The sequence below is a fragment of the Pempheris klunzingeri genome, chromosome 19 (assembly GCF_042242105.1).
Source record: "Pempheris klunzingeri isolate RE-2024b chromosome 19, fPemKlu1.hap1, whole genome shotgun sequence".
In the NCBI taxonomy this organism is placed as follows: domain Eukaryota; kingdom Metazoa; phylum Chordata; class Actinopteri; order Acropomatiformes; family Pempheridae; genus Pempheris; species Pempheris klunzingeri.
Window position 1 is genome coordinate 9,273,321 of NC_092030.1, and position 15,182 is coordinate 9,288,502.

Here is a 15,182-nt window from a genome sequence, read left to right on the forward strand (position 1 = left end):
AGTCTGAGCCTATAGCAGCATAACTAGGGGCTGGTCCAAGGCCTGAGCCAGCCGGGTACTCGTAACCTTAAAATGCCTTACAGATAAATTCCCACCCGTTCCCTAGTCCGTGAATGCGACATATAGTACACAGTTCCGGTGCAGCAGCAGCAGCAGCAGCAGCAGCAGTTAGTTGTCAATAGCTATCAAGCTACTCTTCCGTGGCTACAATAAAGTCTCGGGTCCACTGAGTCGGAATGCGGACGTAGCTTGCTGCTCTTATGGCTTTTTCACCTGCATGCTCTGAGATAGAGTCGGAATGTTTTCAACCAACATGGAAACAAAAAGAGTTGAGATCCCCTCCGGCGTACTGGACGACCTCTGCAGGTAAGCAGAGGCTTTACCGACCTTTGCCATCGTGGCCTGGCCGTCCTCTTTTTAGAGGCTTTTAGATGTAGTGAGGTAGAAACGCAGGCTTCGCTGTATGCTGCGGTGCAGTAAGAGTCTTTGTGAGGCCGAAAACAACGGGCTAACGTTGGCGCTTTCTTCTGCGCACGTTCGTGTTTGTCGCAGGCAGCTCAGCCTGTTAATGTCGTGTTTGTTGTCTCACTTAACGCTGCACGAAATGTTCCACTTATGCTCTTCAGCGAAGTGGAAAAGCTGTTTTAGATCAAGTATACAGCACAAAGCCAGGGGGAGGATACTTGGGTTTGACCAATAAAGCACACATTTAGGAAGGACCAGTGGAGATACAGGTCATTCTTTTACACCTACAGCCTTTGTGTGGAGAAGAAATAGGCGTATCCACAGTGGGCACTGTATTAGGCACCCTACTATAGTCTGTAGTGGTCCAGTGGGCACTGTATTAGGCAACCTACTATAGTCTGTAGTGGTCCAGTGGGCACTGTATTAGGCAACCTACTATAGTCTGTAGTGGTCCAGTGGGCACTGTATTAGGCAACCTACTATAGTCTGTAGTGGTCCAGTGGGCACTGTATTAGGCACCCTACTGCAGTCTGTAGTGGTCCAGTCTGACTGCTGTGTCCTGGAGTGTTAAAGCACTGGTGGTGTTTCTACCTTTCTAACATCCCCCTCTTGTTTGGAAGTGTGTAAGACCAAACCTTAAACTAGGATCTTGGTAATAAACATTGAATTGAAATCACACGTGTTTGATCTGTTGTAGGTAGTACTGGCGTACCGAATGTTTTAGTTTCTGTCCACAATGAATGATATGTTGTTGCATGTCCACTGTGTGAGTGTGTGGATGTGAACAGGAAGTAAGACATGTCAGGGCTCAGTAAGTGCCCACAGCTCATTGTAATCAGATCCAGCCCTGATCCGTCTCTGCTCTGTTTCTCCAGCCGGTTTATCCTGCATATCCCCAGTGAAGAGAGGGACAACGCTATCCGGGTGTGCTTCCAGATTGAGCTAGCCCATTGGTTCTACCTGGACTTCTGCATGCAGAACACTCCGGGAGCTCCTCACTGTGGGATAAGAGACTTTGCCAAAGCAGATATCCTTAAATGTGAACGACGATGTTAAATGATTTCATTTTTATTCTTTTGTTGTAATGGCAAATACCCAAAAGAAATGATCAGCGATTTTTAATCCAAACTAATATCAGCTATGTGTGTTTCTTGGGACCTCTTAAGGTTCATCCTCAAAAGAAGAAACCAACTTTAGCGCTTGTGTTTCTTTACATTATTTTCCTTGACAGCTGCAAACTCTTTCATCACTGTCCCTTTTTGCTGCCTCACGGAGAAGATGTGCAGAAAGTTCTGGAACAGTGGAAGGAGTATAAGATGGGTGTACCCACTTATGGAGCAATAATTCTAGATGAATCACTTGAAAATGTGAGTTGTTTTTGCTCACTAATAAACAGCAGCAATATTTGACAGCCTTTTTGAAGTCATTTTAAGCTGCAGTTGGTAGCATTGAGAAGACAGTGGACCTCACTTCAGAATTTGAAAGAGTACAACTTCCAGGGCCCTCTTCCTCCCTCTCCAGTGCGCTTCAGTTCTGCCTTCAAACCCCCTCCCCACTGAGGAGGCTGTCATGCACAACAACTAAGCACAGCAACTGAAGAGGCGAGGTATACAATGGCGTACAATCAGTACACAACAGTAACACTGGGGGTGGCAAGCTTACTGTGGAGCTCCAGGCAGCTGACTGGCGCCGTGGAGCTGCCTGCTCCAGCGCAGCTGTTAGAAGATCACAAGCCAGCTTGCTGCAGAAGCTCCAGCCCGTGGGCAGGAGCCACAGAGCTGCTGGCTGATTTTGTGGAGTTTAAATCCCACTGTTGCTTGTGATTGTGTTTTTTAAATGATATACGTATTCCACATATTTGAGTTATGTTGAGGCAGCAAGAAAGACAAGCAGACATACCCACATACAAGCAGACGGATGGGTGGGAGTGGGCGTGGAGAAATTCACTTCTAATGTGAACACCCAGGCTGCTGCTTGCTATGCAGCATGTGCACGACCAGTGAGTGACACTGTGTCAGAGAAGACTCCTGGCCCTGATTCTTTAGGATTGCATTGGATTCTTGCAAATACTGCTAGGAGCACTAGGAGGAGCCAAGAACGTTTACACTTTTCAACAAATATGACGAAAATCCATTTTTATGAAAGTTACTGAACTTTTTCTGATGTATTACAACTTGGTTCTTATTTTCACATCTTTGTTAATCAATTCTAAAACTACAAAAATAAGACCTATGTGGTAATAAACCAGAATTATTCTTATAAGGCTGGTTTTGTTTTATACTTAAGCTGTTTTTGCAGCAAATCCCACAAAAAGACAACCCCCTCCCCCATTTTATTGATGTTGCCTGAGTTATATAAATTAAGCGTTTAGGATCTTCAAATGGTGAGAAAACCAGAATTCTACGCTCAGTTGTCAGTTCATTAGGAACACCTAGCTAAAACTTATGTAGTCTAATGCAACTGCCCTACAATAAGTCCTACCTTCATGAAGGTTAAAATGTTACGGTGTTTAAACTGTATTGGAGAGGTGTAGAAACATTTAGTGTCATTAAGCCTGGGGTTCAATAGCTATAAGGACAAAGAGCACTCCAACTGGTGTCTCAGTAGAGAGTAAAATAATCAGAAACAGTTTAGTGTGTGCAAGCCTTTGGTGAAGCATATATCCAAGAACAAAATGCTGTGCCAAAGTTCAATTGATTTAAAGATGTAGATGATTGATTCTACTCTATCTGGTCAAGTGATTTGTGAGCATCGAGAGACAAACAACTCTGGAGAACGGGATCCATCAAACATAATGTGTGTTAAATAATTAGCATAAATTACCAAAAAGTTGTCACCCAGAGCTTAATCCTGTTTGAGCAGGAGCTCCTATAAAGTTTCTGATCTTATCAAGTTTGTCTGCAGGGACCTTGGGTAGAATCTTATTATCACTTGAAGGCAGAAATGGAACTGTGGCTTGTGTCATGTTTGGCAGTAGTGACTTCTTTTCGACGGTCTCTGCAAGCACTTCTCTTAGAATAGAGAACATACTTGTTAGTAGGACACATTCATAGTTTGGTCTCTTTTTGGGATTTGTTGACAATAATAAAATATAGAATATTACCAACCTCGTACTTTGAAATTAGGAGGAAAAGTTAAATCATAAACTATCCTTTACATTCAGACTTAGTAATGTTTTTGATGTGCGTTCCGTGGCACATCTTTCACCAGTATACAAAGGGGTGCTGTTTGAGGGAAAACCACCCCACATGCTGCAGCTAACTGTTGTGTTTTCTCTTCAGGCGCTGCTTGTTCAGGGCTACCTTGCTAAGTCAGGCTGGGGCTTTCCAAAAGGGAAAGTTAATGAGGATGAAGCTCCACATGACTGTGCAGTTCGTGAAGTGAGTCGACTTTGACCAATTGAAAGCATTAAGACTCATATGTAATTAATGCTTGCACTTCAGTTCACAGTTCAAAATACTGGCTGTTTTCTAGGTGATGGAGGAGACGGGCTTTGACATAAAGAATCGCATCTGCAAGGACATGTACATAGAGCAGAAAATCACTGACCAGGTGGTGCGGCTCTACATCATCCCAGGAGTGTCAAAGGATACCAAGTTCAACCCTAAAACAAGGAAAGAGATCAGGGTAAACAATCCTGTTTCTACACGTTCCCTTCTCAGATTGATTTCTAATTTTTGGAGCTGGCAGAAACTCTCTGATCTTGTTCTCTCTCTCTCTGTTTTTTTTGTAGAATATTGAATGGTTTCCTGTTGAGAAGCTGCCATGTCACAGGAATGACATGACCCCAAAGTCTAAACTTGGTCTCGCCCCCAACAGATTTTTCATGGCTATTCCATTCATAAGGTGCGTTTGTAGAATGCAATTCAATTAATTATTTTCCTTATTATTTATTGATATTTTTCCATTAAAAAAATATACACATTTACTTTGCCTCTGAGAGTGAGATGGATATCAGTCCACTGTCTGTATTTAAATCTAGATCTGGAGTTGGACTGGAACAATACATCTCCACTATCACCACCTCTGAAGCTCAATAAATCACATGTTGTGTCTCATTTTCTCAATCTGTACAAACAGAAGTGAAAAAAAAAATTGTGTGGTTTCCTCAATGTTGTTGACCATTTGTAGATTTCAACTAAGTGTGATTTTAGTTTCATCATATGAATTGACTGTAAATGATGACCTACTTCCTGCTCTACCTGTACAGACCACTGCGAGAATGGATCAGCAGGCTGAAAGGCGAGTCTACGGACAGTGATGAGGACTTCGCAAACAACAGCAACACTCCGGGCAAACCCTCAGACAATGCTCGGTACAAACATTTCATATACTGCAACATCAGTTCTCAGTAGAACTCTCATTGATTCTCAAATGAAAGTTACACAAAGTTACTCAAATAACATCTAGGGGTTCCATTTTTAAAAAACCTGTCCCACAAAGAACAGTCCTCAACTGTGCAGTTCCCCCTTAGCTTCACTGAGTGTTGAAGCTTTTGCGAGCTCCTTGTGTTGGTTTTCCAGCCCACAAATGACAGCGAATATTGGTGTCACATCATCAGGTGGACACAAACATCGCTCCAAATGAATGGTCATGTTGCTCTGTTTCTGGTGGATGTGCAAAGCATCACCATGAAATAAATGGAGGTGGGGTTTTTTTCTCTCTCAACAAAATCCTGATTGGTGCCTATATCACAAAGCGAGTTCAGCTTAGTCAGGCTCTCTCTGAGTTATCTGGTTAATTGAGCAAAACATTGGTCACTCTGGATAACTGATAACTGGATCTCTAAACTGTGGTCCTTACAAGGCAGCTACGAGCGCGGCCATGTGAAAGAAGCGGAGTTGTAACTTACACAAAACGTCATCAGAACCATGAATAAGATACTTAATGAAATGTGATGCTACAGTGACGCCCATGGACAAACTGCCATGAACGCATATAAAAACAGTTAGAAGTGATATTACACTGTTTATGCTGCCAAAGCTGAGAGGAGGAGAAAAGTAGTGAATATCTAATGAGGTCTATTTGACTGAAATACATTTCTAATCATGAAAGCTCATTAATTAAAAGCCAATTAGCATCACAAAGCCTTGTGTATATTGTTATACTGAGCTGCAGTGATGCTGCAGAATATGAGTGTGAAAGCATCAACACTGTTAGGAAAACTTTCATAAATAAAATAAGCTATAATTGACATTGTGTATTTAGTGACACAAACTGTCATTCAGTTTGTTTGAGGCTCTGTTTTAAAACCAGTTTAGAGATTGAAAGTATTGAACAACAAAGCAATTCCACTGACTGTGTGTTAAGTCCATGACAGGATGCTGTAGGAATAATGACCACATTGTTTCAGCCATCTTTGGAAGGTAACCTGCACTGGAGCAGGTTAGCCCTGCGTTATAGGTTACCATGGTGATATGCCTTGGTTAAAAGTGAGCCAGCTTCATGATACTGGAAAACTGGAGTTAAGATAACTGGCTAACCCAATATTCTCAGTTTGTGGTACAGGCATTGTGACACAGAAGAGCAGGCTATTATTATTATTATTATGATGATGATTAGATTTCCTGAATGCAATAGCGTTGGGTCTATATCATAACAACCCTTCAGTAGAAGTTTAGGGCATTCCCTTCTGGGCGACCAAGAGTTTATTATTTTTTTGTACTTTTATGGTTTTGTTTCACTTTTTTGTGCTTTGAATTTCGTTGTATTTATTTACAATGACAATAAAAGGCATCTATCTATCTATTATCCACCTTGTACAATTGACAATATCTTCTTTGTTTTTTCTCTTAGGTCAAAATCCCGTCGCCTCACAGGTACTGATGCATTTCCAGGAGATGGCTGGATGAAACAGAAACAGCAGAAAACGTTGTGCCAGCTGAGTCAGTATGAGCTGAGCCAGGTTAGAAAAGGCGAGATCACTCTGCTACAGTCAACCATTATGTAACAGCAGCTTCTTGTTAGCTTGTGTGTGTTAATAATCGACAACAAATCAACCCTGACTGTTTACTTGCTGTTTTGGGTTGTTTTGAAACCTAAAACCGCCATAGACAGTCCTCCCACTGCCAATAGTTATTATACAACTCCGACTATTATCAGCTTACTGCCAGCCAGAGAGTGGAGGAACAATACATGACTGGCTAACACAGAACTCTGCCCCATGACATGCAAGCAGGGTTCATACCTGGCCCAGCAGCACCTGCAGGCTGCCCCATACTTATTCAGACTTGAGGACAGAACTCCCCACCAGGGTGCAGTACCATCCAAGCCCTGTTTTCCTCCTGTCTCCAGTCCTTAAGGCCATCCTTGATAGCCAATTGTAGTATTTCATCATGGTACCAGCCTACTAGTTGCTACCTCCAATGCCATTCAGATCATTACTTTTGGGTCCTGAGATCTGCACAGCCTGTGTATTCACAGGACTATAGTAGATGATGCGAGTAGATGATGCAAGATGTAGTCACGTCTTTACTGCGTTGCAGACCATTCCATCTAGAGTGGCCAAGGTTGCTGCTAGTACATCCCAGTGATCTCCATTCCCCTCACCAAACTGCTCAACAGCACCAAATCATGTAGAGACATGCTACTCAACGGTTACCTCATTACTTCTGTTCTTTGCTCTGTAGAATCCAAATTTTAAAGGCAATGGGAAGAAATGCCAGGACTCCCCTTATATGAAGAAAGGAACCACTGACAATGGAGCCAGCAACCAGCAGGTAAAAAACATATTAGTAGTGGTAGTAGTAGCTACTGTGTGTAGATTTAGAAAATGATTGATTTGGCATGATACTGCTCTGTAAGTGATTGTTTATGAGCAGTGCACTCTTATACTATCTTTACAGAAAGATGATAAAAGACTTCAACCCAGAAGACTGCAAGACAGTTTTGAGAAAGGTATGGTTCGTACAGTTCAATGTCTGAGACATGGAAAACATAGAATATACTGAAAAGAATATATACAAAATCTGTTAATTCCTGCACTGTATCTGCTAATGTGACAGTGTTGAATTCACACTTGAACTGTGTAGGAAAAGGGGCAGCTGTGAGTCTTAAGTGGGTGGTCTATGGGTGCAAATTGTATTATTTATTTGTGGAAGTCATGTTCTCAGTTGTATTATAATACACTAATGTCATGTTCTACAGATGCCTGTTTGAACTTTTGCATTAGAATTAGAAGTTAGAAGAAAGCAAGTGCACCTCTGAATTTTGCGTCTTGCGTCGAGCACAAAGGCTTCCTCTGCACTTAACGCAAGAAATGTAATGACATCCTTGCATTTGTCTGAATTTTCAACAAAGTCGGCGGCAAATATTACAAAGACAGCCCGCTTTTGAGTTAAGAGAAACTCCTGTGAACTGATACCTTTTTTTAATGAAAAACAACACTGGCTCCTATTCAAACATGAGACCATCACGTAAAGTTACTGTGACATTTACGGAGTGAAATAAGCCTCTTTTCCACCACAGGAACTTTTATTACCTGGTAAAAGAATTCCTGGTAATCTGTGTGGTTTGTGTTTCCACCGCACCTCAAAGTTCAGGAACATTTATTCAAATCAGGCTGATGACGTATGGGGGGTGCCAGAAAATGCCGGTCTGTGGCCCAGTATGGTGTCGAGCTGGTCATTCCACTTAGTACGGAGGTCAGACTCACTACAACTGTTGTGGTCCTTCAGCTTCTTATAATCTTGCTTACGTTTCTTCAACTTTTCACGAATCTGTTGTCCTACATTTAGCTCCGCCAGCTTGTCGGCTATTCTTCCATAGCCTCAGTCGTTTCGACCACGTCCGTCCACTTCTCGTAGCTTCTCTTCTTTTGCTCCATTTTCCAAATGATCAAAACACAAACGAAGTGAAGCTTGTCAGTGACAGTTATTTGAGCTTACAGTATATATTGAAGTGTTGGTTTCCAGAAGGATTTCCTTGAAATGGCTGCCTGATTTAAGTACAAACACTCCTGGCAGTTGTTATGTTAAATTGTAATATTTAAGATGAGCTGGCCTGCTCTTCACCAACTAAAGCATTCTCCAGGTCACACTAGCAATTAATTGAATTAATTAATTGGACATTAATGTGTTGAACGCTTTACTTTCCAGGGCAACTTACTATGACTGTTATATCAGTTCCATCTGAGGACATGATGGAAAAATTATGTAAATAATACTGTCTCCAAATAAAAAATATAAGTGGAGAAAATGTAATGCAGTAATAAATTGCCATTGCCACTAAATGAAAACACATACTAATAACTAGTGTCAGAAAATAGCAAAAAATCCCACAATATTCTGTGTGCTGCAGATAGTAAACTGAAAAATAAGTGACTCAGCACGTTAGCCCTGCCATCATTTCTTGTCCACGCAGCCTCGTCTTCCTCAAATAAACGCAAAGCAATGTCTTCAAAGCAATGTGTTCAATATACGTACGTTTGACATTTTACACAACTAGCTTAACACAGTGAAATGAGAGTTGGAGCCTCTTCATGCTACACACACATACAATATACCGTATAAACAGATAATTACATTTAGAATATAACAGGATCAAGTATGAAATAAAAACAATATACACAGTTTTTACATACATATTTACTATACAACCAGGAAATACCTCAAAATACAAATACAGGTGGTGTAAACAGTAAATTAACTTTTCTTTTCACAGATGTGACACCATGCAGCTCCAACGGTCACCAGACAGTCCACAGCAGAGTGTGTGAGCATCTGGTGTCCTCCAAAACTTTCCTCAATTTCAAATTTGACAGAGACGCCATCATGAAATGTTTTGACTACTGACATGGCTGATGGCGCATTGTGTCTCCCTCCTTAACAACAACTAACTATGGCCGCAGAGACCAGACAAGGATATGGAATTCCTGTTTTTCATTGAACACATCAATGAGGCTTCACTGGAGTTGTTGCCTTTATTGCCCAACTTTTCAGACCTTACTAGCTAGCAACCTAACTGCATTCATCTATTCAAAGCAGAAACCTAACTTTAATTTTCACTTCTTCCTCTTTGAAATTCCATAGATTCTCAATTCAGTCTGCAGGAGACAACACATAGACCACAATGAGAGGAGTGCTCATATTCACCGTTTGTCTGTCAAAGGCAAACGATGAAAAGCTTTGAGAACTAATGAATTTTAAGATTGTGAGGTGATAGTGAAAAGTAATACATTCAATGTTACCTTGATCATGCTATATATTGATTTTAAGATATATTTGGGCATTGATCATTTCCACCATTATTCCAATTGAGTCCCTAAAATGTTAGGGATGCTAAAGATAGGTGGGTATTAACAGCATTATTGGCTTCATTGCCAAAATGGCTGAAGATTTTATTCAGAAATGTATAATGTAATGGAATATTGACTTGATAAAGGAAGTGCTCTGCAGTGTAAGTTGAATGTCATCAAATTGTTACTCTGAAGTATGGAAGCTTAGGAGTGTCAGTATTAAATGAAATTGACATTTGATCAGGCTTGGACAATTTCAAGTTTCCATTTCAAATAATAGTTAAAAAGCCCTAATTTTTGTATATCTTGCATAATAATAATGACAATGAATGAAATTGGTCGACGGTATGCAACGTGAATGAAATTGTCTGTCTAATGAAAATGAAGTTTACATGATGTCAGGATTCTTGCACACCTCTTGTCAAACTCAATCATCATGACACTGACCATTTTACCGTTTTATTTCCAAGTTCAGATTGTACAATATCTGCGAATTTTAAAATGAATATACAAAGTTGGTTTCACATTCAGTGTAATGACTGTGGGAGTGTAGAGCAGCTTTGTGTTGGCAGGAAATATTGAATATTTTCAAACATAGACTTCCATACATGATTGTTATTTGCCATAAAGTCACTCACATCACACTTGTCTTTGTCTAGTTTTCAGCAGCCTTGTAATTCCAGGCTGTTGGGTCCTGCAAACCAGAAGTTCTGAATCCTATTTAGCATAGTGTTGGGTTGGCGTGAAACTGTGCAGACTCAGTGGCATATGCCATGATGGAGGACCACTGGGTTAGACTACTGTGAACAGAAATTATTCTCAAAAACATTGCAAATGACTCTCACAATGGGCAACGATTCTGGCCACTAGGGCTGAAAAATAAGTACAATTTCATAGAATCATAAACTGTTTTAGAAGTTAAAGTTCAACCCACAGTCTAACAATTTGTATTTTCATATACATGCATTGTTTGAGATGAGTGAGTCTGGCTGTGTGATCCCTTCTTGTGATGTTTGTCACTGGGGGTTCTTTGTTATTGATGCACAGATGGTGATCTCAAGTTGTACTTTAGCTTCAACATATTTTTGACTTTAAATGTGAATATTAATAAAGACTTTTTTTCATTCTCAGTTGTTGACTTGTTATACAATTAACACGAGCTTATGACTATACACTATAGCAAACATTTGGTTTGACCCTGGAGAAATGCTCATATTTTGGGGCTAATGGTAGGTACACTGACTGTGTCCTTAATCCAGTAGGTTTTTGAATGTGTTGTCCATAATGAACATGGTGTATTTCTAACATTACACACCAAACATGTTAGCAGAGAAAGAAAAGGCTTTAATGCTAAAGATTTTCCTGGACTAAAAGTGAGGCACATGGATTGAAATGTTGCTTATCTGTGAAACTCTTTGGAGCAAATTATCTCAACAATTATTGAAATTTGCAGTGGGTAATAAAGGTTCCCAGATTATGATGGTTATGACAATGTTTACCATTACCAGCGCTGAATATCTGCAATCAATGTTCAACGGGTCTTTTTTTATTAAAGACTTGTTTATCAAAATTATTTAAAGTATGGTTTAACAAATTACACATCAAATCATGCTGTCGCTCAGTCCTGTGCAAAAGACATGAAGAAATGCTGTAAAGTAAGAATGCTTTAAAAGTTATTTTTATTGATTTACAACATGTAAAGTGAGCGAACAGGATGAGAATCTGATCAGTTCTTCTAGGTACATTTAGTAGGAAGAAGAAGAATTTAGTAGGATTATAGTCGGGTGTATGATTAACCCTTCGGAGTCTAGGACCGCCACACGGCGTCAAAGTCACATGTCGTACGTTTGAAAACGTAAAGCTGTGACACAAGCACGCAGGTGCTCAATTCAAAGACTGTTGGAAAGCGGACACTTCAAACTTTTTACAAGTGTTTGAATTTTGTCGATCGGCCTATTAAGACTAAATTTATGAAGAGCCGAAGTCGCGCACTACAGCTCTTCTACGAGTTAGAAGATGCTGAATCTGGGGAAGAACGTTCTGATTCTGAGGAAGACTCCTTTCAGAGGATGAAGTGGATGCTGCGCGTGAAGACGAACGAGAGGAGGTGTCCGCGCAGACCCCCGCTCCTCCAAAGATCCAACTAGTTCCTACTTGGATTTTGTGTTTCTTTTGCACTTTTACATACAGTGTGTCCATATATTATGTCAAAATAAATAAATACTTGTAGAATCACATAGGTGAGGTTGTGCTGAAAAGAAAGACACAAAGAAAGGCAAGCTAAGCAGTTTTAATGGGAAACACAAAGGTAAAATGAAAAGTAGTAAAAAACGCCGTTTTACCCCAGACTCTGAAGGGTTAACTAACTATAATTAACAGGTCGCACTACTGATCATCAATTTCATATCATTAACTGAATTTTGTCTGATATATATATTCATTGACCGTAAGTCACTGTTTTTCTTGCCTTTTTCCGTCTGCTTATCAGTGTTTGTCTCATAATATCAGAGGCGTTCAGTTGATGAACCACAAGGAGACAAGTTGTGGAACAGTTGACGTTATTGTACGTTTGTACAGGAAATAAGTCAGAGCTGCAATTTCTCAGTTTCTTGTTTATTCTTCTTGTTTGCAACTACAAATAATCTACGCTCGGTCTGTCGTGAGTCTTGGCCTGAAGGAGTCTGACCGCATGTACTTTCGTTGATAACAGCAGCATTACCGGCGAACGAAGTGTGCCAGGCTTTGAAGCCCATTTCACATACCGGCCAAACTGTGGAATTACAACAATGGCGTCCGTCACGTGATGCCACAGTTCCTAAAGTGACCTTTCCCCTGTAGACATAGCTTGTTAGAGAGACGTCTGGAAACCAGCGGTTATGTTTTGAGCGTCACAACCGCCGAGAAATGATTTGTTTCGCCATCAAAATTTGATTCATTCTGTCCGATTACATTTCGAAAGTATAGAAGAGCCGCGCGATTAAATCATTTATCCCTAACCAAGTTAGCGGAGGGCTAATCGGAAGTTAGCCGGCTCGACAGACCCGAGACACTAATGCGCATGCTCTATGGCCCCAACAGAGCTAAAGATCCGGGTACTTTTGTGCGCGGGAAGTGGAACTTTTTCGGCTTCAAGCGCCGCTGAGCAGCTTTCATAGGAAAGAGCGCAGCTCCGCCTCCAGCGCTGCATCCAGTTCTCTTTACACCCGTGGGCGGAACACTGACCGAACGCGGAACATTTCAGCGGAAGTAATATCAACGGTGTCCCCCTAATCTGACTGGATCCTGCTCGTGAGAGCTCACTGCCGAAGCTCTTGACTGATCAAGGCACAGTATCTGCGTTCGTTTCACTTCTCGGTTGGACATTTGGCGAGCAACGTCACACGGCCAGCTAACTTAGCTAAGTCAGTCCCGGATTCGTGTCCTCTAACCTTTGACACTGTGTTTGAATGCTCATTGAAAGTAGCTACTAACTACGCTACCTGCTCATCAGCTACCAGGGACAGTTTAGTTTGTAATTGCTTTAGCAGGCTGTCGTATTAATGACAACTGGCTGGCTAATGAAACATAGAAATGAATGGCTTCGGAGAGGAGCCACAGAAAGGAAGCAGGACTGCTGAGAGCCGACTGACGTTTATACGATGGGGAATTCGGCACGCAACACCCATTCACTGCTAGTGTCCTCTGCTCTCTTACTCTAGATCCACACATACAGTCAAAGTTAGCATGAACAGCTGATGAAAGATGGCGACAAGATGCATTGGTTGTTGTGGGTAGAGAGGAATTCTGTCAGTTTAGATGTGATGATTAAAGGCTTCCAGACTGTTGGTTCGTACAAACCCTGCTCTTAACACAAGCATTCATACACGACTTTGTCATGAGTTAATATAACATCTGGAAGAGTAATGATGTAAGCTAGGACACGTGATGAAATAATACATAAGCAAGACCTGACAAAGTATTCAATGCTGTAGTTCAATAAATGTTATGATGTTCCACTTGATAGTAGGGACACATATTGTCTGTTATGATAAAGGATGGCCTTTGATACCTAGTCCCAGCATTTTCATACAAAACCGTACTATTATTTTGTCCATTAAGATTTCTGGGTACATTCAGGAGTCGTGAATCAAACAAAACGTTTCTGCACTTCTGTTGATGGTTTCTAAGGACTGCTTCACACATGCACAGGAATGTATTAAATTAGCTTTTTCTCTGTTTTGGACTTTGCTCAACACACCAACAGCATTTTAGGACACTGAAAACAAACCTTTTTGAAAACTGCTAATCTTGCATCAAGACAGGTAAAATGGACTTTTGGCTTGTCATGTCTGAGTTTGTTCCCATAGTCATAAGGGGACATTTCCTAGCCAGCAAAGCTTTTAATATATTGAGGCATAAATTTACACTTACTGTTCCACTATGAAAAGAGGCATCAAAATATGGCATTACTAGTCATTGCTACATAATCCAACACTCCTACGACACAGATGTACCAGGCTGGACTAGTTGGTGGGGCAACTTTGAGAAAGGTTGTTGCTGCTGTTGTCTTTGAGTGAGCTGAACGTTGATGGGTAACAACTGCAATGAGGTCATCTGTCCCTGTTGTCTCTGCACACTCTTCTATTTATCAGACGAGAGAAGATTACTGTTATTTTTGGCTCTCTCAATTATGTTTCACTGTTTTATTGCAGTTCATCATGTTGAATGCTGGTACAGGCTCACGACCACCAGCCAAGAGCCGGAACACACCACTGCATGGTTCCATCTCAAACAGACTCAAAGAAATTCACATTGATGAAGCAGTCAAGATAGCAGTGAACCTCTCCCTGGAGAGGTTTCGCTACAGTGACCAGAAAGGTATAAATTATTTTTTATTGTTTATATCAGAAAATAAAAGCAGAACAGTTCCGTTTGGTCCACTTTAGTAAAGCATTAGTTGTTGTTATGATATGACGGGGGTACGCCAATGTCATGCTCAGTACTCATGCTAATGTGAGCAGGAAGGTATGGTGGTCGAGTCTTAATGATTGTCCTAATATTTACTGTTCCTTTTCCCCGACGGAACAGAAATGGAATTTCCCTCCTCCTTGACCAGTAGTGAAAGGGCTTTCATTCATCGAATGGCACAGTCCCTGGGTTATATTTCTAAGAGCAGAGGGTAAGTTCCTCAAACAGGCCTGTGTTCACCAATTACCTGAGTATCATCATTTTGAGGAATTTTGCTAAAAATATAACTGGTCTAAAAATGAAATTTATAAAGTAGCATAGACTCACTCTCACAATGGAGTAGAAGTTCTTAGCTGCTGTAAGTACTTCTGTCTAGGGCAGGACTAGATAACCCTTTGCATCAAGTTTAATTCCAGCTCAAGTGTAATGTCATGTAATTCTTTTTGCCATTTAAACTGATTTTCATTGTTTTAACCAACATTCATATCAGTAATGACATTCTTCTTGCAACATCCATGCATGGCAGTCCCAGTCT

At 40.8% G+C, this 15,182-nt stretch overlaps 2 protein-coding genes across 4 annotated transcripts in view; both read left to right on the plus strand.

Moving 5' to 3' along the window:
- The first annotated feature begins 158 nt into the window (after nucleotides 1–158).
- Nucleotides 159–10,830, plus strand: dcp2 (decapping mRNA 2). Its single transcript, XM_070851065.1, has 11 exons — nucleotides 159–366; nucleotides 1,341–1,492; nucleotides 1,705–1,832; nucleotides 3,747–3,845; nucleotides 3,940–4,092; nucleotides 4,199–4,311; nucleotides 4,676–4,780; nucleotides 6,262–6,370; nucleotides 7,095–7,184; nucleotides 7,311–7,362; nucleotides 9,127–10,830. The coding sequence occupies exons 1-11, from the start codon at nucleotides 299–301 to the stop codon at nucleotides 9,255–9,257; spliced, it is 1,200 nt and encodes a 399-aa protein (XP_070707166.1). The 5' UTR covers nucleotides 159–298; the 3' UTR covers nucleotides 9,258–10,830.
- A 3,565-nt stretch (nucleotides 10,831–14,395) lies between these two features.
- The window catches only part of ythdc2 (YTH domain containing 2), a 36,527-nt gene continuing 35,740 nt past the window's right edge, over nucleotides 14,396–15,182 (plus strand). For all 3 annotated transcript variants that reach the window (XM_070850463.1, XM_070850464.1, XM_070850466.1), the window contains exons 1-2: nucleotides 14,396–14,557; nucleotides 14,768–14,858. In XM_070850463.1, the coding sequence (XP_070706564.1) occupies nucleotides 14,398–14,557; nucleotides 14,768–14,858 (251 nt within the window). In that variant the 5' untranslated portion in view covers nucleotides 14,396–14,397. The remainder of the gene's footprint in view (nucleotides 14,558–14,767; nucleotides 14,859–15,182) is intronic.